Below are 25,887 nucleotides of genomic sequence, written 5' to 3'. Positions count from 1 at the left end.
TTTGATTGCATCTGACTGAAAGCTGCAGCCCTCAAGAATCACTCATCCGCTCTTCACTGGCTGAGGAATTCAGCAACTTGTTGACAGTTTTCGAGGGAAGAGTTTCAGCATATGGAAGAATGACAGTATTTTCCATAATTAAAAAGTTCCTGGCTAACTTAGGAATACACATATGTAAATCATTTAAAAATATTTTTCACTTGCTATAGCAGAAGCCCTCTCCCTTCATCTTATGAAGTTTATACTTTCTACTTAGTCTCTAACCAACATCCTACCAAATGTTGATTAAAGCTCTTCAAAGGGACTGAAAGTATATAAATAGGGCAACCCTTTACAAGGCACCTCACATTCATGTAAAGGTTAGCATTTTTGCCTTTACAGCACAGTTCACTACCACAAGTCTATATGCACATTCAAAATGCTATTTAAATAAAAATTCCTATATGAACGATTTCTCAGGGAAGGCCAAATATGCTTGATATCAATTCCTTCTTTAGAAATCAAGGTATAGTTGATAATAATTATACTGTATTTAACCCTAGACTTCGAAGTGAATCAACAATTTTTTCAATGTTAGTACCTGCTAAGGAAGCAATAGGGTTCAGTCTGTGAATGAAAAATTGCATCAGCAATTCTAGCAGGGGCAGTAAGGCAGGAGGGGAGGGGCCAGGCTGCTTTTTTCTTTTCTCAGAAGTCAGGCAGCATCTGTCTGACCTCTCTGGGATCTCATGAGCCACATCTCTGAATTACTTTAAACAACTTGACAAGCTATGTAACTGTAATGATCATTACCAATGATAACTGTGGTCATGAACAACAATCATCAAATTAAGGGACTTTCACAAGCATCTCCTTTGTTCGACAAGATAAATTTTGCAAGGTCAGAAATCAGTTTCTGCACCCCATGAAGACTGCTACCAGATACATTTTATAAAATAATTGGGGTAGAAGAGGGGGTGGGGTGATTGCCCTAACTGTCAGCAACATACTAGAGGCCTACTATGTACCAGGCATTGCCAGTACAGAGGTGGCAGAGTCCCTCTAGAAGACAGACATGTGAAGTTAGTTACATCTAGCTTTTCCTTTGGTCAGTGATGCTGTGTCAGTCTGTGAAAATTAGATTATGAAGCTAAAATGTGAGTTGGGAGTAGCGCAGTTATTATTGTACAGTCTTAACTATGTTAACTTCATCCTCCTGATCTTTAAAGGACTAGGAAAGACTAACCTTCATTATGTTGTTCTGAAACTAAAAAGCAAAATAAACACAATGAAATAAAATATATGAAAATACTTTAAAACTATAACATAAGGCAATATTGAAACAGAAACTTGGTATTTAAAAATACAAATGCAACAACTGTTTCAGTAGATTCCTACTGTCAACCTTAGGCTTTCCACTGCATAACTAACCAGTTTTAATCAGGGCAAACCAGTTTTCAACACAGATTACCTAGAAGGGCATAGTTAATTATCTTTTTTATAAAAAAGAATGAACAATACTTAAATACCCTAACTCATCCCATTCAGAATTTCTATTGTGTCCTTTGACCCAACAATTGCACAAACCTACTTTTCCAAAGTAATGATACTGAATTACTATTTTATAAAGCATTCTTTCATTCAAAAAATTTTTATTTTCCAGGAAAGGCCAGGGATTATGATGAGTTGCCAACTCGTATGTTTGTAGAGTCTGGTATTAGGGAAAGTGTTTCTTCATGCAAAATGAACGCACCACCCCCCCACTCCCCCGCCCCAATCACACCAAAATAAAGTAATTTTCAAGTTCCAGGAGCATTTTGACTCCTGATATTTATAAGGGAAAGTTTGTACCTTTCCACTTTAGCTGTGCCATGGCCCAGTAGTTATTCCAAAAACTCACCTCTTGTAAAGGCCAAATCTGCTCAATAGATGTCCCTTAAACTACTTGGTGCAAAGAAAGGCAGGCTGTCAACTGAGTCAACGATGATTAACTTTCAACATGTTTCCTCTCCAGACAAATGTTTACTATGTATAAAATACACATCTATTACTACAAAATCTTCTTATATGAATCAGCAATTCAAAATGTCATAGATCAAGCAATACCAATAATATCCTAAATGAAAGTACTGAAAACTCACTATGGTCTTTAATTTTCAGTAGACCTGGATTTTAGTGTTTTTCAAGGTGACTGCATATTTTATATATTCCCCAGGGGACTATCATTCATGAATCTTTAAATATTCACTTTTTCTACCCAAATAAACCATTTATTTTTAAAAGCTGATGGTACTCAGATAGCTATCCAAATTGGTTTAACTATTTCATACATTAACTATATAAGAAAGCAATTTTGTGAGCAGAAACAGATATAAATGAACAAACTTTCAAACTACTAAAGGGCTCCAGGACTTAAAAATAAGTACAGTTACAGAAAAATATCACTTTTTACGGAAAGGTTTTGCTTTATTTAATAGAAAGCAATGTTTTGAGTATATTTACTTTAGTCTTTTAAATCAATGCAAGTACAATGATAAGCACTGAGTAAAAAGTATCCTGTTTTATGAACTTATTTTTAACACACTGAAAACATACTGCTCACTAAAGATAAAAATATGTGATCCAACTACAAAATATAACATGTATGTGTAAACACATACAACTGAACTGTGAAAAAATAGAAGATTAATCAAAATACTGTTTTAAAATACTAAATTCAAATTATGTGGAAATTTTATGCATAAAAACCATATTGTATAATCAGAGTAACTTTTTAATAGTCATTTCTGGAAAAAAAATACTAACTTTAGTTAAAAAGTTGAATTTTTTTTTCTTTTTCAAAGTACTTTGAAAACTTCACGATCCAAATGAAAATAAAATACTTTCACCATTCAGTCCAAAAACATGTTATATAATTCTAAACCCAAGAAATCTTCCTGTGATGTATAAAATAAATCTGCTAAGGGAAAAGAGTAAGAAAAGTAAATCTAGGAAAGAAAACTGTTCCATTAAGTGAGAGTCAAAGTGTGATCTCAAATTACTGTTTTTCCCCTCCCCATCATTTCATGTTACCTCTTGAGTCTGAGAGTCACCTGCAGGGAGTTCACCTTGATCTACATTTTCTCTCAAATCTTCCCCATCTGGCACGTAGCACAGGGAAGCACTAAATCACCCTCTCTATTTTACCGGCAGGAAGAGCTAAGCTCAATTTCACTTTTATCTCTCCGCTGAAATGAGTAACATCAAATAAGTGCCTAAAATCTATAATTATTTCAGCAACAAAGTAGGCTTCCTAGGTTTGACTTTGCCCAGCTGTTTTGTTGCCTGAATACCAATTAAGCATTAAAAAAATAAAAAACCTACACATTAAAAAACCTGAAATTAAAACTGTCCCTAGACAAATAATTTAAACGTTGGGAAAATGAGAAGTAAACATAGGCCCAACCACTTACAGTCTCCCTCCTCCATTCCTGCTTCACACTAATCATCCTAAATAGAAACGTTAAGTGTTCACCTAGACAGTATGGGGAAAGAGAGCTGCTTGTTTGTGTTAACGGGGTTGGAAGCTTGGAGAGGCAAACGGTCCCGAGTCCCCATTTCCATCACTTGGTCTGGTCCTGCCCGTTCTCGGTCCATGTGCCCAGCGGGCTAAGGGCATCAGGGGACGGTTCTGGGGGACCCACCGGCCTGGGTGTGGTGCAGGCAGGCAGGGAAGACCCAGTGGCGCACAGGGGAGTCCGTTTCAGTTTGATCACTCGGTGCGGGGTGGTTGTCTTGTCCGAGAGCAGAACCTTAGCTGGAGGTAGGTGCGCGGCCCCGTTCTCAGCAGCCCCAGTCCCCTGTGCAGCCTGGGGATGCCCAGGCAGCCCGGTCCCCACCGGGGTTGGCGCTTTCGACTGGGCAGAGCGCTGCGCTGCCCTTCCTCCTGCGGCCAGGTTTGCTGTTGCTCGGGGCCAGGGTTGGGGGGCACTGGCTGGAGACACCCTGATGGAAGCAGAGTTCTTGACCTTAATTTGGGTGCTGGTGGAAGGACCCAAAAATCGGACTGGCTTAGGTCCGGTCTTAGAGTTCACACCTTCTTCTTCCTCTTCATTGACTATTAGTCGCCTGTAAATACAGAAGTGGGTCCTTGTCAGCATTTACAGGTTTAATAGCTAATGAAAATGTCTCCAAAGTTTAACTTCAAGGTGAACAAAAAGGTTTTTGTCAAGAATTTGAGGCAAGAGGTTTAGCCGTATAACCTACCTACCTCATCTCTCATTGCCCACCAAGGTCAATAAATAAATTAGCAAGGTTGCAGAAGATTGTTTCAATTTAAATACACTCTTTTAAACTCATGCATAATGATATTTTAACCAATGATAGGTTAAAATCTGAAGTGTTACACTAGAATTATACACTTGTTCTCACAAAGCCTGATGCAATCCGGAGGGTAACCAGGAGTGTCCCAAGTTGTTTTTCCTAGAAAGGCAGCTACAAGAGATTTATTAAGGGAAAAAATGGGTTTCACAAATAAAACTTGAGAAATGCTAAGTGTGTATTTTATTCTATTGAGGTTTTAAACTCTATGTTAACAAAGATTCTATAGTAAAGACACCTATTTAGCTTTGTTGACTCCATTTACCAATCATTCTGTAATGTAACCTTTGGCACCCAGTAAAATTAGCATGCTACAGAACACATTCTGGGAACTGCTAGACTAGTAAAACCCACGGTACAGTTCAATGCTTTTCGAATTCGAGAAGTATTGGACAAACCTTCAAAGATTCCTGAACTGAGTTACCATTCCCTGTAAAAAGTCTGAAGTGGGAACACTGGTGGACAGGTGATTGTTTCATCTACTGTACAGAAATCAACACAGAAAATCAACTAAAATGAAAAAACTGAGGAAAATGTTTCAAATGAGAGAACAAGATAAAACCTCACCAAAAGACATTAATGAAACATAGATTAAGTAATCTGGCTGATAAGGAGTTCAATAATGGTCATAAAAATGGTCACCGAACTGGGAGAAGAATGAACGAACACAGTGAAAAACTTCAACAAAGATATGAAAAATATAAGGAAGTCACAGAGCTGAAGAATACTATAACTGAACTGTAAAATATACTACAGGGGTTCAACAGCAGGCCAGATGAAGCAGAAGAAAAAATCACTCAACTCAAAGGCAGGGCAGTGGAATTCACCCAATCAGATTAGCAGAAAGAAAAAGAGTGAAAAAATTGAAGATAGCTGAAGGGACTTATGGGACAACATCAAATTAACATCCACATCACAGGGCTCCCAGAAGACAGAGAAGGCAATGGCACCCCACTCCAGTACTCTTGCCTGGAAAATCCCATGGATGGAGGAGCCTAGTGGGCTTCAGTCCATGGGGTCGATGAGAGTTGGACACGACTCAGTGACTTCACTTTCACTTTTCACTTTCATGCACTGGAGAAGGAAATGGCAACCCACTCCAGTGTTCTTGCCTTGAGAATCCCAGGGATGGCAGAGCCTGGTGGGCTGCTGTCTATGGGGTCGCACAGAGTCAGACATGACTGAAGTGACTTAGCAGCAGCAGCAGAAGAAGAGAGAAAGGAGAAGAAATCTTGCTTGAATAAATAATAGCTGAAAATTACGTTGCTGAAGAAGGAAAGAGACATCCAGATCCAGGAAGCCCAGAGAATTCCAAACAAGGTAAAGCCAAAGAGACCTACACTAAGACACATTATAATTAAAATGTCAAAAGTTAAAGAAGAAAATCTTAAAAGCAGCAGGAGAAAAATAACTTGTTATATACAAAGGAACCCCCATAAGATTATCAAGAGATTTTTTTCAGCAGAAATTTTGCAAGCCAGAAGGGAGCGGCATAATATAGTCGCAGTGGTAAAAGAAAGAAAAATCCAACCAAGAATACTCCACCCAGCAAAGTTACTATTAAGAATTGAAGGAGAAAATAGTTTTCCAAACAAGCAAAAGCTAAAGGAGTTCATCACCACTAAACCAGCCTCTTGAGAAATCTGTATGCAGGTCAGGAAGCAACAGTTAAAACTGGACATGGAACAACAGACTGGTTCCAAATAGGAAAAGCAGTACGTCAAGGCTGTATATTGTCACCCTGCTTATTTAACTTATATACATCATGAGAAACACTGAGCTGGATGAAGCACAAGCTGGAATCAAGATTGCTGGGAGAAATATCAATAACCTCAGATATTCAGATGACACCACCCTTCTGGCAGAAAGTGAAGAACTAAAGAGCTTCTATAGCATCCGATCCCATCACTTCATGGCAAATAGATGGGAAAATAGTGGAAACAGTGGCTGACTTTGTTTTTTGGGGCTCCAAAATCACTGCAGATGGTGGCTGCAGCCATGAAATTAAAAGACGCTTACTCCTTGGAAGGAAAGTTATAACCAACCTAGATAGTATATTGAAAAGCAGAGACTAACAAAGGTCTGTCTAGTCAAGGCTACAATTTTTCCAGTAGTCGTGAATGGATGTGAGAGTTGGACTGTGAAGAAAGCTGAGCGCTGAAGAATTGATGCTTTTGAACTGTGGTGTTGGAGAAGATTCCTGAGAGTCCCTTGGACTGCAAGGAGATCCAACCAGTCCATCTTGAAGGAGATCAGTCCTGGGTGTTCACTGGAAGGACTGATGCTGAAGCTGAAACTCCAGTACTTGGGCCATCTGATGCAAAGAGCTGACATTTGAAAAGACCCTGATGCTGGGAAAGATTGAGGGCAGGAGGAGAAGGGGATGACAGAAGATGAGATGGTTGGATGGCATCACTGACTCATGGTGATGAGTTTGGGTGGACTCCAAGAGTTGGTGATGGACAGGGAGGCCTAGTGTGCTGCAGTCCATGGGGTCTCAAAGAGTCAGACACGACTGAGCGACTGAACTGAACTGAAACCAGCCTTACATGAAAGGTTAAAGGAACTTCTTTAAGCTTAAAAGAAAGAGCACTAATTAGTAACAAGAACACATATGAAAGAATAAATCTTACTGGAAAGGTAAACATGTAGTAAAGGTAGTATATTAATCACTTTAAGCTGATATAAAGGTTAAAAGTCAAAAGTAATAAAAATAACTTTGATTAAAATAATCAGTTAAGAAACAGTATAAAAATATGACGTCAAAACATAAAACATGGCATGGGATAGTACAAATATTGATACGTACAAATAGTGGTACAATTTGTACCACTAAAGAAAGTTATCAAACCATAAAGGAAGAGAGCAAGATAACAGAGCAACAGAGAGGAACTACAAAAACAGCCAAAAAGCAATTAACAAAATGGAAATAAGTACGTGTGTGCTCAGTCTGACAGAGTTATGTCTGACTCTTTGTGACCCCATGGACTGTAGCCTGCCAGGCTCCTCTGTCCATGGAATTTTCCAGGCAAGAATACTGGAGCAGGTTGCCGATTCCTACTTCAGAGGAATTAAGTACATACATACCTATCAATAATTACTTTAAATGAAAACAGACTGCATTCCCCAATCAAAAGAGATAGGGTGGCTGAATAGATCACACAATAGCACCCATCTATAAGCTGCCCACAAAGTACTCACTCTATATGTAAGGATGCACACAGACTAAAAGTGAAGGGATCGGAAAAAATATTCCACAAAAACCAAAAGAAAACAAAAGAAAGCTGGAGTTAGCTGTACTTAACATCAGATTCTTAGAAATGGAATCATAATAGCATACTGATTTGAAAACTGTGAATATATTTGACCTTTAAACTCTACTGAACACAACTGAAATTTTGTAGGTGAAAAATGGTTCTTTGGGACCTCACAAGTGCTGCTAAGTCATCATTATCACCATCTTGACCATGAATCAAAAATAATGCTTAATACAATCCCAGAGGAAAGACAACCAACATAGAGGAGAGCTTCCATAAAGCCCCTTCTGCTTGCTTCGCATTTTTCATGCATCTTCCACTGAAGACTCCAGTCCCGTCTTTCTCCAGCTTAGCACTATTGCCATTTGGGGTTCAATAATTCTTTGTTGTGAGGGGCTGCCCTCTGCCTTCTAGGAAGCAAACCTCTAAATGCCAGCAGCATCCCCCACCCTACAGTGTCTCCAAACATTGCCAAATATATCCCCTGGATAACAAAACTGCCTCTGGTTGAGAACCACTGCTCTAGACCCAAATGATATCTGCTCGCTGTAAGTTCAGATGGCAAAAAGAAATAATGATAATAAAATGAGAACCCTTAATAAAAAAGACCTGTTTTAATAATATAGGATTAATACTAAACACTAAGTAAAATTCTCTGCATTCTGTGAAAGATTCAGAGAGTAAAAGAAAGCAGTTTGAAATTTCATAGGAGGACAGAAACAAAGTCTAAAATAGATGATCAAGAAATTAGAACATCAGAAAGCCACAAATAATACCCAGACAATGAAAATGAAATAATTTTAAATGTATGTAAAAGCACAGTGAAAGACACAGATGTGCAGTGAATTTAATGCTAATTATTTCATAGAACATAAGAAAATACTACTAAATAAAAATGCTATTAGTATTTGTGGTTACAGAAAAGAATTCAGAGTAAATCACAGGAAGTTTCAAATATTAAGTCTAATACATTTTTTTTAACTATTGCCAATAAAGCCTGAGATTTCACTTTAGTGGGGAAAAATACCACAGCATTCCCACTGTGTCCAGTAGTATTTTTAAAATCAGACTCTCCCCCAAATAATAATAATAAACTATATAACTCAGTTTTAAAGAATTACTTCTACTTTTTACATAGTTCTGGTAACTTTGCATTTATCTAGATTTATATTTTGATGGTAAGTCAGAATATTTATCAAGGTGATTAGTAAGCTCAGTGAGGTTCAGAACCATTATTTATTCTCCCAATAAAGGCAGTAAAAATAAAGGTGATAGATTAATAATAATAAACCAACAGAGAACGAATAACCTCTTTCGAATTGGAGCCATGTGACTCAGGCTTCCAAGTAAAGGGCGCTCTTCCAGAGTCCAGCATTCTATCAGCTCGTGAGGTACCCGCCAGTAGCTAACACCTGGAAGATAGAAGACAATTTAGAGAACCGCTGTCCACTGCCAAAGATTCAGCAACATTGTTTTGTATAAAACTGGCCAGGAAAACCTTAAACTTCATGCCTCCTGTTTAACAAAAAGTATACAAAGGAAAAGGTCCCACAAAGAGCCAGGGCAGCAGGGACACAGCTCACGACCTGGGTCTACGAGGAGCTGCCAGCCCAGCTCCGCCACTGACAATCAGCAGGCCACTATATAAACCTGGGCAACTGAGTGCATGCTGGTTAAGGCCACAGGCTCTGGAGCCAAGACTGCCTGGGTCTGGATCCCATTTCCATCATTCGCTAATCATAACACCTTGGGAAAGTTAACAACTTTTCTATGCCCAAATTTCCTCATCTGTGAAATGATGATGAGAATTCAAACCTTAAATGAGAAAATAAAAGCAAAGTGCCTAGAACAAGGCCTGGCACAGACTTAGCACTCAAGAGATGTTCGGTACCTTTATCGTAAGTCACAGTGTTGGTAGTAACGTGAAAAGACTGGACACTGGGGGTTCTAACACTTGCCCTCTCTACCTCACTAGGTTGCTGTGAGGTATTTATCAATTCAGGTAAATTTTGTGAACCACTTTATAAAAGGCAACCACTATATGAACAGGAGGTGTCAATACTTTATAGGCACCTGTTCAAACAAGAATACTCTGAGGGGCTTCCCTGGTGGTCTAGTGGTTAAGAATACACCAGCCAGTGCGGGAAACACAGGTTCAATCCCTGGTCTGGGGAGATCCCACGTGCCACGGAGCAACTAAGCCCGTGATCCACAACTACTAAGCCAGCACCCTAGAGTCCTCATGCCACAACTGCTAAAGCCCGCGTGCCTGGAGCCTGTGCTCCGCAACAAGGGAAGACACCACAATGAGAAGCCTGCTCACCGCAACTAGAGAGAGCCCACACGCGGCAATGAGCAGAGCACAGCCAAACATAAATAAATAAGTCTTTTTTAAAAAAAGAAAAAAGAATGAGTTAATATGGTAAGCCAAGATTCCAGTCAAGTTCACATAATTTTTAAATCTGCAGTTTCTTTTTAAAATTTATTTTATTGACGTGTACTTGATTTACAATGCTGTGTTAATTTCTGCTGTACAACAGTGATTCAGTTATACATATATATGTATATATTATTTTTCATATTCTTTCCCAATATGTTTATCACAGGATTCAGGACAATAGGACCTTGTTGTTTATTCTATAGGTAACAGTTAGTTTGATACATTTCTGATTGAAAGCTGAAAAGGTATTCTTATGAAACTTAAAAACATTATCTAAGTGAAAGAAGTCAGACACAAAAGGTCATATATTGTAGGTTTCAATTTATATAAAAATCCAGAATATGCAAATCCATTGAGATAGAAAGCAGACTGGTAGTTGCCAGGGGCTGAGGGGAGAGGAGAATGTAGAGGAACTGCTTAATGGATACTGGGTTTCCATTTAGGGTGAAGGAAATGTTTTGGAACTAAACAGAGGCGCTGGTTATACACACTGTTAGTATAGCAAATGTCACTGAAATGTGTACTTTAATTCTTATGTGAATTTCACCTCAATTTTTTAAAAAAGAACCATAAAAACTATACATAGACACATTAGAAAAAGTTTAAAGAATGATGCTGAATAAAAATGGCTTGGCATTAAAAACAAAAGTAATCTTTAAATCCCAAGAAAGAATTTGGCGTTTTCTTTTTAATCATTAAAGGTCCAGTAATAACAACCAACTTACCAAGGTAAGCCCATAAATTATTATATATATCATGTCCAATACTCAAAGTCTGTGGACCTCATTTTAAGGCAACTTTCTAGAACTTCTTGATCATACTCCCAAACCTACTTAAACACCACAAAAACATCCCTTAATCGCATCCAGTAAGTTTTCACCTCTAAGTCAGGTTTATTGAAATATAACTTACATAAAATAAAATTCACTGTTTTTAAGTACTCTGAGTTTTGACAAGTGTGTACAGTCATGTAACTACGGCCACAATCAAGAGATACAACATTTCTATCACCCTCCAAAGCTGCCTTGTGCCCTTCTACAGTCAATGCCCTGCCCTCCATTCCTTAGTTTTGCCTTTGCCAGAGGGTCACATAAACGGAATCATACATGACATATGCAGCCTTTTGTGTCTGGCTTCTTTAGCGTGATGCTTTGAAGATTCATCCGTGTTGAGATATGTATCAATAGTCATTTATTTTTATTTCTGAGTAGAACTCCATTATATGGATACACAGCAAACTATTTTTAAAACTTTATTTTTTTCTATATAATTCATGCTCATTGTATAAAACTTGGAAAATATATACAAGTACATATAAAAAATTAAAATCACTTCTAATTAAGGGATTAGGAGTCATGGCTCGTGACATTTTGATGTATGTCATTCGAGTCTTTTTTTCTATTCATGTGATATGCACATAATTGAAAACATTATATTTAATTTTGTTTCCTACTTTTGACCATTTCTTAATCATAGGCACTCATCAATATAAAAAGTTATTAAAAAAAAAGTTATTCAAGGTAATTCAAATAGCTATATCCCATCTATATCCTGTGGATGTGCCAATATGTATTTAGCCCTGTATTATAAACATTTACATTGTTTTTACTTTTTCCCTATTGTGAATAATGCCTAGTTGAACATCTCTGTTCAACAGCCTTTTTCTGCATTTGATTATGTCTATAAGGTAGATTTCTGGAAGTAGAATTACTGAGTCAAAAGATATGAATAATATTGATGCTATTGATATGTACTGATAAATTATTTCCAAAAAAGTAATATTAATTTTACTCCTGCCAAGAATGTATGAAATCTTTACTAATCTGGTATATAAAGATAGTTCTCATTTAATGCATATTTCATTAATAATGAGTTTGAACCTCTGACGCATTTATTTCCTTTTCTGGGAATTTTATGGTCATGAATCTTATACCTTTATTTTTAATAGGGTTGAACTGATTTTCTAGTCAATTTAAATAAACTATTTATTGTAAGGATAATCTTTGCTTAACGTAACACTTTCATGCAAGTTTTTAAATTAGTTTTAAAATTTTATTTATAATGTTTTATGCTTTAAAGTTAATACATTAAATATTGTACAAGCAAATTTATCTTTCTCTTTATGTTTCATTTTAAGCTTATAATTTCTTTTCCAATTAAGAAATCAGTTATTTGCTTATATCTTACTATGGTTTATAAAAGTTTCATTTTTCATTCATAAATTTACCTGGTAGTATTTTGATAAATGCTGTGAGGTTAAAGTTATGTTCTTCTCCCAAGCATGTTTCTCAAATAACCTATCCTTCTTTACTGGTATTTAAAGCTTTCTTAAGGTTTCCCTGGTGACTCAGACAGTAAGAATCAGCCTGCAATGCAGGAGACCTGGGTTCAATTTCTAGGTCAGGAAGATACCCTGGAGAAGGAAATGGCAATCCACTCCAGTATTCTTGTCTGGAGAATTCCATGGACAGAGGAGCCTGGAGGGCTGCAGTCCATGGGGTCGCAAAGAGTTGGACACAACTGAGCAGCTAACACTTGCATACTTTTTTCACTTTCATCTTCTTTCTTTCAATAGTTCTTTCTCTCATTTCTGTTTCCTGTATTACGGCTTTCCACAGGCCTCCCAGAACTTTTGTAAGATAACAATAATACTTTATAGCATGCTTTCTAAAAAGTTAAAGTCAGTCACACATACATGCTTTGTTAGAGTCAGAGATCCCAGCTTCCTGAGTCAGTGGAGAAGGAATCCCAGCCAGGCCCTCCCAAAGCTTCCTGGGCAGCCTGGCAGTCCAGGGGCACAAAAGGAGACTGAGAACACCAGGGTGGGGGAGGTGTTCCTTAACTTAAGCCCAAGTGTCTCAAAGTCAATTAAGTCTCAAGTAATAAGCTTAGAGAGAATAGCACTTTGCTCATTATACTTCATCCTATCTGTTTCAGGGGCATGATATGAAAAGAAAAAGGAGGAAAAGTGGGGGTTGGCGGGGGACTAAGGAAAAAAGGATTGGGACCAGCATCCTGCCTGAAAGAGGAACAGCTGATGAAGAGTTTTTATTTTTTATTTTTTTATTTTTTTGATGAAGAGTTTTTAAAAGGCTCTTCCGTTCTCTATTCAATCTTATGTGACTTGCAATGTCGTCTCTACCAGCTTTCAAGATCATTTGAGGACTAAGATGTGTCTTATTTTTCTTTGGATAATTTTAGGACTTATTATAGTGCTTGCACCTAACAGATATCAATACATGTTCAGTTCAGTTCAGTTTAGTCGCTCAGTCATGTCGAACTCTTTGCGACCCCATGAATCACAGCATGCCAGGCCTCCCTGTCCATCACCAACTCCCAGAGTTCACCCAAACTCATGTCCATCAAGTTGGTGATGCCATCCAGCCATCTCATCCTCTGTCGTCCCCTTCTCCTCCTGTCCCCAGTCCTTCCCAGCATCAGGGTCTTTTCCAATGAGCCAACTCTTGGCATGAGGTGGCCAAAGTATTGGAGTTTCAACTCCAGCATCAGTCCTTCCAATGAACACCCAGGACTGATCTCCTTTAGGATGGACTGGTTGGATCTCCTTGCAGTCCAAGGGACTCTCAAGAGTCTTCTCCAACACCACAGTTCAAAAGCATCAATTCTTCGGTGCTCAGCTTTCTTCACAGTCCAACTCTCACATCCACACATGACCACTGGGAAAACAATAGCCTTGACTAGACAGACCTTTGTTGGCAAAGTAATATCTCTGCTTTTCAATATACTATCTAGGTTGGTCATAACTTTCCTTCCAAGGAGTAAGCGTCTTTTAATTTCATGGCTGTAGTCACCGTCTGCAGTGAGTTTGGAGCCCAAGAAAATAAAGTCTGACACTGTTTCCCCATCTATTTCCATGAAGTCATGGGACCAGATGCCATGATCTTCGTTTTCTGAATGTTGAGCTTTAAATCAACTTTTTCACTCTCCTCTTTCACTTTCATCAAGAGGCTTTTGAGTTCCTCTTCACTTTCTGCCATAAGGGTGGTGTCATCTGCATATCCGAGGTTACTGAGATTTCTCGTGGCAATCTTGATTCCAGCTTGTGCTTCCTCCAGCCCGGCGTTTCTCATGATGTACTCTGCATAGAAGTTAAATAAGCAGGGTGACAATATACAGCATTGACGTACTCCTTTTCCTATTTGGAACCAGTCTGTTGTTCCATGTCCAGTTCTAACTGTTGCTTCCTGACCTGCATACAGATTTTTCAAGAGGCAGGTCAGGTGGTCTGGTATTCCCATCTCTTCTCAGCATTTTCCACAGTTTCTTGTGATCCACACAGTCAAAGGCTTTGGCATAGTCAATAAAGCAGAAATAGATGTTTTTCTGGAACTCTCTTGCTTTTTCCATGATCCAGCGGAGGTTGGCAATTTGATCTCTGGTTCCTCTGCCTTTTCTAAAACCAGCTTGAACATCAGGGAGTTCACGGTTCACGTACTGCTGGAGCCTGGCTTGGAGAATTTTGAGCATTACTTTACTAGCATGTGAGATGAGTGCAACTGTGTGGTAGTTTGAGCATTCTTTGGCATTGGCTTTCTTTGGGATTGGAATGAAAACTGACCTTTTCCAGTCCTGTGGCCACTGCTGAGTTTTCCAAATTTGCTGGCATATTGAGTGCAGCACTTTCACAGCATCATCTTTCAGGATTTGAAATAGCTCAACTGGAATTTCATCACCTCCACTAGCTTTGTTCGTAGTGATCTTTTCTAAGGCCCACTTGACTTCACATTTCAGGATGTCTGGCTCTAGGTGAATGATCACACCATTGTGATTATCTGGATCCTGAAGCTCTTTTTTGTACAGTTGTTCTGTGTATTTCTGCCACCTCTTCTTAATATCTTCTGCTTCTGTTAGGTCCATGTCATTTCTGTCCTTTATCAAGCCCATCTTTGCATGAAATGTTCCCTTGGTATCTCTCATTATCTTGAAGAGATCTCTAGTCTTTCCCATTCTGTTGCTTTCCTTTATTTCTTTGCACTGATCGCTGAGGAAGGCTTTCTTATCTCTCCTTGCTATGCTTTGGAACTCTGCATTCAGATGGGTATATCTTTCCTTTTCTCCTTTGCTTTTCACTTCTCTTCTTTTCACAGCTATTTGTAAGGGCTCCCCAGCAGCCATTTTGCTTTTTTGAATTTCTTTTCCATGGGGATGGTCTTGATCCCTATCTCTAGTACAATGTCATGAACCTCTGTCCATAGTTCATCAGGCACTCTGTCTATCAGATCTAGTGCCTTAAATCTATTTCTCACTTCCACTATATAATCATAAGGGATTTTATTTAGGTCATACGTGAATGGTCTAGTGGTTTTCCCTTCTTTCTTCAAGTTAAGTCTGAATTTGGCAATAAGGAGTTCATGATCTGAGCCACAGTCAGCTCCTGGTCTTGTTTTTGCTGACTGTACAGAGCTTCTCCATCTTTGGCTGCAAAGAATATAATCAATCTGATTTCAGTGTTGACCATCTGGTGATGTCCATGTGTAGAGTCTTCTCTTGTGTTGTTGGAAGAGGGTGTTTGCTATGACCAGTGTGTTCTCTTGGCAAAACTCTATTAGCCTTTGCCCTGCTTCATTCCATACTCCAAGGCCAAATTTGCCTGTTACTCCAGGTGTTTCTTGACCTCCTACTTTTGCATTCCAGTCCCCTATAATGAAAAGGACATCTTTTTTGGGTGTCAGTTCTAAAAGGTCTTGTAGGTCTTCATAGAACCGTTCAACTTAAGCTTCTTCAGCGGTACTGGTTGGGGCATAGGCTTGGATTAACATGATATTGAATGGTTTGCTTTGGAAACAAACAGAGATTATTCCATCATTTTTGAGATTGCATCCAAGTACTGCATTTCAGACTCTTTTGTTGACCATGATGGCTACTCCATTTCTTCTAAGGGATTCCTGCCTGCAGCAGTAGATATAATGGTCATCTGAGTTAAATTCACCCATTCCAGTCCATTTTAGTTCTCTGATTCCTAGATTGTCGACGTTCACTGTTGCCGTCTCCTGTTTGACCACTTCCAATTTGCCTTGATTCATGGACCTGACATTCCAGGTTCCTATGCAATATTGCTCTTTACAGCATCAGACCTTGCTTCTATCACCAGTCACGTCCACAACTGGGTATTGTTTTTGCTTGGCTCCATCCCTTCATTCTTTCTGGAGTTATTTCTCCACTGATCTCCAGTAGCATATTGGGCACCTACCAACCCAGGGAGTTCCTCTTTCAGTATCGTATCATTTTGCCTTTTCATACTGTTCACGGGGTTCTCAAGGCAAGAATACTGAAGTGTTAATACATGTTAAGTAAGAAAAAAAGTATTTAAGCATAGAACAGTTAACTCTCTGCCATCTATAACAAGTGGTATGCCTCTCTGAGACTTCTTTTCCTCATCAATAAATGGTAAACAGCACAAAGTTTTAGGACTAACAGATACTAAGTGTAAACTACGTATCACACTGCATATCAAGTAGGAGTATTATTATCAACCCACATTAGCAGCTTGGTAAAAATGGTCAAATTTCAAAGTGTGCATTTAAAGAATATTTTATTTTCTAAGGGCTCTTTAGCTATCTTCCCAGCATTATTTTTATTTTCTCTCTCTCTCTCCTTTTGATTATACATTTTATGCTTAATGCAGATGTATCCTTCCTAGGACAATGCTAGGTACCCAAAAGGTGTTACAGGAACTCTTTTTAAATTGAATTAAATAAGCATAACTAACAAAAGAATATTTTAGGTTATTGAACTATAAATTATTAATAATATCCAGCAATGCATGAGTTTTAAAATTTTTTAAGTAAACTGCCTCAATGTTACTATGAGGTGACAAATACCTGGACCCACACCAAAAATTACATTCTCTAGAACAGCAATGCAGTATGTGACCTTGCTTTGTCTTATTAAGGAAAAGTCTACCTTCTGCCTTGAAATAGAAAAATTGTACTGTACCTTTTCCTTCCCAGGCATCAAAGGCATCCATCATTTTCTTCAATTCTGCTACTGAATAATAGCTCCAAATGTACTGAACATTATTTCCCGCCTCCCTAGAAATATTGCAAAAGGTAATGAAAATATACTACCTAAGTATGAATGTATGTATATGTATACAGCAAATAAGATACTTAATAAGTGCTTGTTAATTAAGGAAAAAAATATGTCGGTACTGAGTAGTTGTTCTTCTGTGATCCTTAAGCATATATATACGACATGCTATATTATTATAATATACTAAACTTACATACTAATCTACATTTTATCTCTTTTTACTGTGGCAAAGTATTTGTTAACTCCATAATATAAACTGTGTAGACAAACTAATAAATCTTTAAAATAAGTTTTCTAAAAAATCACCTAACTCCAGCAAAGTTAGAAAAGGTTCAACTTTGACTAAAACTTTTCTAACACTATGCCATGTACTTATACACAAACATCTCTGTCTGTAAAGAATTCAGAAAATGATGATATATTAATTGTCTAAAAAGCAAGCTCATGTGGTCATGCATTAGTCACTAATACGTGACCCAGTCCAATCTCCCAGAGAATTAAAAAAGAATTGCTAGGTGAATTGACCAGCATAAATAAGATTGCAAGGAAAACATTAACAGAACAACCCTTAAGAATTTAACATGCTCAAGGTATAGAATTTTCAAATTGGGATGAGACTGGATGAAAAGCCTTTCAGTTCAGTTCAGTCACTCAGTCATGTATGACTCTTGGCATTTCTTAAACCAGGACACCAAGACACAGGCCAGTCCTGGGTCACTCAGCAGGCCTGCTGACTTCTAGGTCAGGCTTCTGCTCATGAACTGAGCAGGGGAGTACTGTCCAGGCATATAGTCCAGGGGAGACACCCAGGCATATGGCTTTTCTCTTCTTTCTTTTCTCTCTGTATAAGGCCTTTCAGGGGATTCTGGTGACTATTCCCAGCTGAGAACCACCAGTAAGACCAGGTGGATAGCCTATTGCTTCTACAGATAACAAATGGCCAGAATTGCAATCTCTTCATGAAGCAGGCTTATCTCAACAGCTATGAAACTCACTCTGTCTGTTGAGAAGTATTGATGGTCTTTCCTAGTCAACCACATATTAAACTCAATAACACCTCTTAGAAGAGACCAAGATTTAAAAAAAAAAAAAAAAAAGAAGAGACGAAGATTTATTTTGTTCCTTTTCATATTTAAATATGGACATACCTTTTAAAAATGCTTTTACTGTGAATTCTTCCTCCCAGCTGCTTATCAATAGCATCTGTTCCATCAGTTTTTGTGGAATATACACCAATAATTCTACTCTCACAGCTTGCACCAGATGTGTTAAGATAGTGGAGAACCCAAACTGTTGGTTTATTGCATACTAAACCATACGAATCACAGAAGTCTGTTAAAGCCTGAAGCAAAAAATATATATACCTATAAAGTTTGAATTTAACTCTGGAGCAAAGTAAAAACGAATTTGTTCCATTACTTTCCTGTAAAGCTATCATTTCACTTGGTTGTGAGGGAAATAAAAAGACTAAACATATAATCTACTTTTTATGCCTTTAAAAAACAAAACATTCGTTGAATTTGGGGTGTTGTAGAGGGGGCTTGGGCATTTCACTATCCCAAAATCCAACACCTTTTCATCTAGAGAATCCTTTTCCACTAGGAAATTATGCCTCATTTCCTCCTCCTCTAGACTCACTATCACCATCATTTTTAAATCTTCATATGATCACTAAAAGTTAGAATTCTTTCTTTTCCCCCAAATTTTCCATTTGACTTAATTTTCTTTTTACCTTCTATTCACTAACCCCATGGTGGATGCTTATTCTGAACTCAAAATCCAATCATGGATGAACCAGATTAACTTGTCTTTCACACTGAAGGATATGAATATATGAAACTAAATGCCTACTATCTGAACTCATTTGGCATTTATCCACCTATTCATTCAGTCACTTGAATACTAAGTCATGTGTGAATACTATGTGTGTAAGGTCCTGGAGACAGGGTCCCAGCCCTCCTCAATTTATAGCTGATGGAGCAGACAGACATTAAATAAGTCATCAGCACACAGTGAAATAAGTGCTACCTCAGCCTACGAGGTGCTGAGGGGCACAGAGCACGAGGACTTCACCCGGTGGGGTGGCTCAGGCCTTCCCTGGGAGAAATGGCATTACTGCTGTGAGCCATAATGTTTCGTTGGTTTTGTATCCCAAGTGCCTAGAAAAGGGTCTGACACAAAGGAGATGCTTACTATTTACTGACTCAGAGAAGGAAAAGAGGACCCTAACGTGTGTTGCATTTAATATTGCTATCTAATTCCTGAATTGGCTTTTATCTTCACTTGCACATCAGTGAAAATCATCAACTACATTATAAACTGTTCAAGGGCAAAAACTGAATGTCCCACACAGTCCCCAGAACAGTGTCTTATGTGAGATAAATATGAGTTGGCTGGCAGAATGAACGTATGCATGCTCTGTCCTTTGTGCATACAAATCAGAAATGAAAGACTACAAAGGTGAATGTTAATCCACCCCAACTAACCCTAGTTAGGTTTTTTTTTTTTAGCCCCACTCTGCAGATGCGACAAACAGTACCAAGAGACTGTTTAACAACTCAATTTACAAATAACTCCAGTACCAGAATCTATACAACCATGCACATTCCCAAAGGGAATCTGGAACCAAATCAACTTTCTCTTCATGCTGCATTCCTAATAACTATACCATCAACTTGCTCTCCTAAACACTGACGTCTAAGTCAAAAGAATTCAGACCAATTCAGATCAGTTTTCACTATGCACAATTCTTTAGGAAAAATACTTTTCTTAGATGCCCCAAAGTGCTAAGTAATAACAAATATGATACTTAATAGTGAGAAAAAAACAGATGAAGCTGTTCAAATCATGTAAACACCTTTAAAATGTGATTTAAAATAGAAGCAGTTTAAAAAAAAAGATTTACTCATCTCAAGGTGAACTAATCAAACATATTTCAACTTAATAATCAACTGCTACACTCAATCAGGTGAAAGATTTTATACAATCTTTTATTTCTCATCACCATCCTTTTAAAATTATGCTTCCCTGGTTGCTCAGATGGTAAAGAATCTGCCTGCAATGCTGGAGACATGAGTTCAATCCTGGGATCAGGAAGATCCCCTGGAGGAGGAAATGGCAATCCACTCCAGGATTCTTGCCTGGAGAATTCTATGGACAGAGGAGTTTGGTGGGCTACAGTCCATGAGGTCACAAAGTTGGACATGACTAAGCAACAAACACATTTATCCTTTCAAAATATCATTTTGGGAAAGAAATTATTACCACTATATCTTTACATACTACAGTGCTGCTCTTAATTTAAGGAGAACTTCAAGAGTAGAAGAGTTCTATTTTTAAAAATAAAAAGCCATCAAAAAGTGGTAAATTTTCAACAAGGAATAAAAACTCCAGAAACCTTTAAGTGGCTTTGTAATATACTTTCCTAGAAGAGAATTTTGGCCTAAAATGAATATTGGTAATTAAGAAACACAACTTCAAAAATTGTAAGATGTAAAACTGTCTTATTTTGGCTTATGTTACAACACAGGCTATGCAAAATAACATACACTGCTTTGTGAATAATAAATGAATATTATATATTCATATATATATTTTAAAGCTTAAGAAAATGCCAAGACCTTTTTAAGTTCTATATTTGACCTTAAAGAATATGTCTCCATTTCATTGGCCAAGTGGTCAGACAGGCTGTATGGATAAGGGATGCCAAAGTAATCAGCTTCTTCCTGCAGAGCAACCCGAGTTTGCTCCTCTGCAGGAATGTGAACTTCTCCATGAAGATAATCCAAAAGGTATTTAAATAGATGTCCATCACGGTCAATAACACAAGCTCCTAGAAAACATTCAGTTCAAAAATTATTGCCTAGATACAAATAACCATGATAAAGTTTCAACATGTTAAACTAAAACTGCAGACCTCTACCAGTAGAAATGTTTCTTTCTCATAAGAAAGTTAATATCATGTGTTCAAGTAGATTTAGTCAAATTTAGGGATCCTCTGTATTCACACCTACTATATAGGAAAATGTATTCTGCGCTCCATCAGGAATTTTGGATACAATGACCACATTCCCACTGCTGGCCACCACAAAGACCATGGAAGCCTCAGACTGCTGGTAGAATTCTAAGTTCTAGAATTTTAATTTCTCCTGGCTAGGCCAGGAGAGGTGTATGGAGTTCTTCCCTAATGAGGGTATATGAGTGCTCATTACTACGTCTGGCATTCGTATGTCAGTGATCGTACAAATCAACTTGTAGTGTCACTGACACAGAAACCCATGGTTCCAAGACCTGGACACATCATATGTTTGGACTTACTAGGCTTGTCCTTTTGTACTAAACTTTAAAAGAGAAATGCTATGCGGGTACTACTTTATGAAAAAGGGCTTTTCTTAAGACAATTCAGCAGAATTTTTTTTTTTTTTAATACTTCTGTATGGACAGAGGAGCCTGACAGGCTACAGTCCATGAGGTCATAGTCGGATACAACTTAGTGACTAAACCTCCACCATGAGGTTATTCAATAATTCCGTTTCTCCCTTGATTAGTTTGGAATAAAAGGATTAAGAAGGTATAAACTTTGCGACAGAGGAAACACTCACTTCCCTCTGACCACTTTTTCACTACAGCCTTTCTGTCCAGATGGACATCAAGTCCTGGGCACCACACATCAGTGAGTTTTCCATTCTTTCAACTGCCATTCATCTGGCAAACAAGACCCAGGGATACTAACAGCCCTTCAGGCTCAGAACTCCTCAGTCTGACACAGAAGCAAGGGTGGGTGCTCTGAGCCCCAGAATCCCTAGGATGTACAAAAAAGCCCTACTTGCATTGCTGAATTTTTACAACCAGCAGTAGGTTCAGTGTACCCCAAAACACTTGAAGCAAAGAGCCGCACTAGGACCCTAATCTTGCGTTTTACAGTTTCTTCTGAAACACCAATTTGCAGTCCTCTCCCATGGGTGACTGATAGTATCACTGCACTGACATTTTCTATGACATACATGTCAGCCCACACAAGGCTCTGCAGCTGGGCTAGGAGTGAATTTAACACTAATTCTACACTGGCAGTGCCTGCCCTTAGCTATGAAGCCAGCTGCTTTCTCCAAGAAACACAATTTTTAACTTGAAGAACACAAACAGAAGCATATAATATATTTTAATTAAGCTCAATACAAAGACCCACTGAGTTGCATAAATGGAACACCTTTCCAAATACAATTAATCTCCCAAGTCAGATCCATGGTTGGACTGTATATGGGCTTCCCTGATGGCTCAGATGGTAAAGAATCTGCCTGCAATGCAGGAGACCCTGAGTTCAATCCCTGGATTTGGAAGATCCCCTGAAGAGGGGAATGGATACCCACTCCAATACTCTTGCCTAGGAAATCTCATGGACAGGGGAGCCTGGCGGGCTACCATCCATCGGGTTACAAAGAGCTGGACAGTTTCACTTTTTGACCTTTATATACATTCACTTTTTTGTCAACTTTTAGCAACAGCATCACATATTCTAGAAACTGGTATTTAATTTCTCCAGGTACTTAATGAAACTCCATACAGTCCTAATGATCTTAGTAATCAGCATACTGAGCTAATACATCCTGTCCTAATTAGAAAAATTAAAGGGAATTTAAACTAGACTATTTTAATGAATATTCATGATCATGCTTATAGACTTGAGGTATTTACCTGATTCATCTGTTTTTAAAGGGAAACGACCACTGAACATGGATGCCAGCATTGAATCCTTAAAGCGGCACAAGGACTTGCGCCTGGCTGTGTAAATACAGCCACCCACGTTCAGTCGAAGAATATCTAACATCTCTTCTTCTGCCTTGTGACCTTCCATTGCTCTCTCCAACACCCAAAGTTTTGCCTTGAAATACTTTCAGAAACTGCAAAACAATGTGGTCTCAGTCCCCCTCTGTAAAAACAAAGGACAATCACCATTGACATTTCCAATAATACATGAAATAGAATAAAAAGTATACAGTCAAATGTGATTTTAAACAAATTCCTCAGCACTGGCCATATTGAATTGAAGGATTTTATATAACAGAAAAGAAGTCTCAGATATTCTGAGAAGCTGGAAAACTGTCCCCAAGTATGTAAATGATACTAAACTATTATAACCAAATCGAGGTGTTGAGATGACGCTTAAAGAACTAAACAAGATACCTAATGCATTGTCTGTTACATTTAGAGCATAGGTGAGGTGTGCTTATGATCTCCTGTATTCACACATCTTTTTAAACTATAATAAGTCTTAGGGAGCAATGCAGACTTGCAGAGGTTATGAGCATGTACCATGGAATCAGGCTACTAGACGCTACTACTTACTATCCTGGGACCTTAGGCAAACATCAGTCCTCCTTTGCCTGTTTCCCCATGTCTGAACTGGAGGTAAGGATGATGCTTCCCTTAAAGGACTATCACAGGAATGACTGACAAGAAAATTTTAAAAGTATGTAGAACAGTCTCTGGCTCCAAGTAAGTACTCAATAAATGATAAATAGCATCTATAATGATATAAAAATTTACCAGAAGGTATATACTGAAAGACGTTATATTGGCTCCAGAGATTTAAGGAAACCTAAGAGCAGACATTACTAACAATGGTAATGATAATTCTAAAATTAAGCAAATATAATTTGTCAACGAAGGTTAGAATTCCATGCATACCAACACACAAACTGGTCTAGAGGAACAAAATGATAACTGTAAATCATCTGGCTTCTTCCCTCCAAAATAGCTGAAGCTTTGCAGACATTTTATAGATTTTTATTTCCTAATCCATTCTGGAGATAGGTGAACCACAGGTGACCGCAGTGTTTTATGGAATCTAAAACAATACCATGATGAAAAAGGCACTCCCAATGTATCTGGACCTTTCATAGCAAGTGTAAAATGGCTGCCAAGAGGCTCAACTACACCCACGGCATCCATGGCCATTCACCCATGCCATCACCTATGATCTTTTCCTAGATGCTCCAATTTAGCCAACTTCCAATGAAATAAGAGGAGACCATTAGAGTCTGAGGAACAGCATGCGTGTGAAACATAATCAGTAGACAGAAACTATTATGGGCCAACAGTCCAGCCTTCAAAATCCATTTTTCAATGTGACTTCCTACACTGCCTATAAGTCCAAGCAGCAGCCCAGCAACAAACCATGTGAAAGAACCACTTCTGAGGCCTGGGGTGGAACTGGTTCACACTGTCCCTGTTACCAGCTCCCTGGAATCCTCTCTATTCTTCAAATCTGCAGGCAAACCTCATTGGTTACATGAACTTCCCAAGCAACCCCAGTCAGAATCTTTGTTGTCCAGATATACTCTGTACCCCTCTCCACATACTATTCCACTTGACTAAATCTCTGGCTTGGGGGACTATAAATTGCATCACCTCTATTGTTCTTCTTCAGTTGCTAAGTTGTGTCCTACTCTGAGACCTCACTGACTGCAGGCAGCATGCCAGGTTTCCCTGTCTTTCACTAATTCCCGGAGTTTGTTCAAGCTCATGTCCATGGAGTAGGTGATGACATCCAACCCTTAGCGTCACCCTTAACAATTTCCATTTACTGAGTGCTTTGTGCCAGCCACTGTAGGAGTCATTGGGCTGATTTTACCTAATTCACAGAAAAGTCCTACTGGGTAGGCGTTCCTGTCCAAACTGACAGGTAAGGACACTGCTGCTGCTGCTAAGTCATTTGTCGTGTCCGACTCTGTGCGACCACATAGACAGCAGCCCACAAGGCTCCCCCGTTCCTGGGATTCGCCAGGCAAGAACACTGGAGTGGGTCGCCATTTCCTTCTCCAATGCATGAAAGTGAAGTCGCTCAGTCCTGTCGGTCTCTCCGCGACCCCGTGCACTATAGCGTACCAGGCTCCTCCGCCCAGGGGAGTTTCCAGGCAAGAGTACTGGAGTGGGTTGCCATTGCCTTCTCCAGGTGAGGACACTGGAGAAAGATAAAAGAATGCGCACCCTGCTATAAATGGTGAAGTCTGCCCCAATCCAGGACAGCTGGACCAACTCCAAGTTCTTCCAGCCGCACGCCACACGGCCTCCTTCAGCACTCTCACTAAGGCTCCTGACCCGGGCACGTCACTCACTAAACATCTGTCCATCTGAAGACTCCTGCTGATGGTAACAGTAACACAGCAGCACCCTGAGCGCAAGGATTCAAGAGAACCCCTAAGACAGAGGACTACCACTTCCAGGCCAGTCATAGGGCCCCATCCTCAAATGGACCCACTTGGGCTCCCTGCTGGGTTGGAGGGAGTCGGAAGTGCCCAGTCCTCTAAGAAAGCATTCCCAGAGTGCAGTCCTGTGACCACCTGCATCAAAACCATCAGGGAGGCTTGCTGAAAATGCAGATTCCCCGACCACGATAGAGACTCCGGTTCAGAAAGTATGAGGTGGGTCAGGAGTTCGCCAGCGGACCCTACTTTGAGAAACGCTGCTCAAGGGCCTCGAGCTCCTCCCATGACGCTGGACGAAAGGGGAGGGGCTGGGACACCACAAAGCCCCGCCGGGTCTCCCCGCACTCCGGGGATCCCGAATCTGCCGGAAGCCGAGTCTGCAGCCCGTGTTTTCAGCGCGGCCCGGGCCCTTCATCAGGGCGCCGCGCCGCCTCCCGGGCCTGAGGCCCACCCAAAGCCCCGATCCTCCGGATGGGAGAGGCAGGGTAGGCGGCATCCCCGACTGACCTGCGGCCCGCCTGGCCGTGGGCGCCGCCGCCGCCGGACGCCGCCTGGCCCGACGCGGAAGTGAGCGCCTCCTCTGCTGCTCGGCAAC

The 25,887-nt window shown here is 39.4% G+C and overlaps 1 protein-coding gene across 2 annotated transcripts; it reads right to left on the bottom strand.

Annotated features, from left to right (window-relative positions):
• On the bottom strand, positions 1,274-25,887 carry KCTD18 (potassium channel tetramerization domain containing 18). 2 transcript variants are annotated; one of them, XM_018061159.1, is made up of 7 exons: positions 25,800-25,887; positions 22,780-23,014; positions 20,709-20,920; positions 18,237-18,430; positions 16,993-17,087; positions 8,905-9,007; positions 1,274-4,086 (listed from the first exon to the last, which is right to left on the bottom strand). In XM_018061159.1, exons 2-7 carry the CDS (start codon positions 22,937-22,939, stop codon positions 3,582-3,584), a joined length of 1,269 nt encoding a protein of 422 aa, XP_017916648.1. In that variant the 5' UTR covers positions 22,940-23,014; positions 25,800-25,887; the 3' UTR covers positions 1,274-3,581. The 2 variants fall into 2 exon arrangements, with proteins under 2 accessions (XP_017916648.1, XP_005676394.2); XM_005676337.3 differs by lacking the exon at positions 25,800-25,887 and adding an exon at positions 25,075-25,162 and having other exon boundaries at positions 2,421-4,086.

Source organism: Capra hircus, chromosome 2 (assembly GCF_001704415.2).
Source record: "Capra hircus breed San Clemente chromosome 2, ASM170441v1, whole genome shotgun sequence".
In the NCBI taxonomy this organism is placed as follows: domain Eukaryota; kingdom Metazoa; phylum Chordata; class Mammalia; order Artiodactyla; family Bovidae; genus Capra; species Capra hircus.
The sequence above is the reverse complement of the archived record's forward strand: the minus strand, read 5'-3'. Positions and strand labels throughout refer to the sequence as shown.

Excerpts from the sequence above, each read along its gene's own strand:
- KCTD18 (XM_018061159.1), bottom strand. The coding sequence starts at position 22,939 with ATGGAAGGTCACAAGGCAGAAGAAGAGATGTTAGATATTCTTCGACTG. Across the intron at positions 17,088-18,236 it reads AGTAAAAGCATTTTTAAAAG|GGAGGCGGGAAATAATGTTC; the intron begins GTATGTCCATAT and ends CAATATTTCTAG. Across the intron at positions 4,087-8,904 it reads ATGGCTCCAATTCGAAAGAG|GCGACTAATAGTCAATGAAG; the intron begins GTTATTCGTTCT and ends CTGTATTTACAG.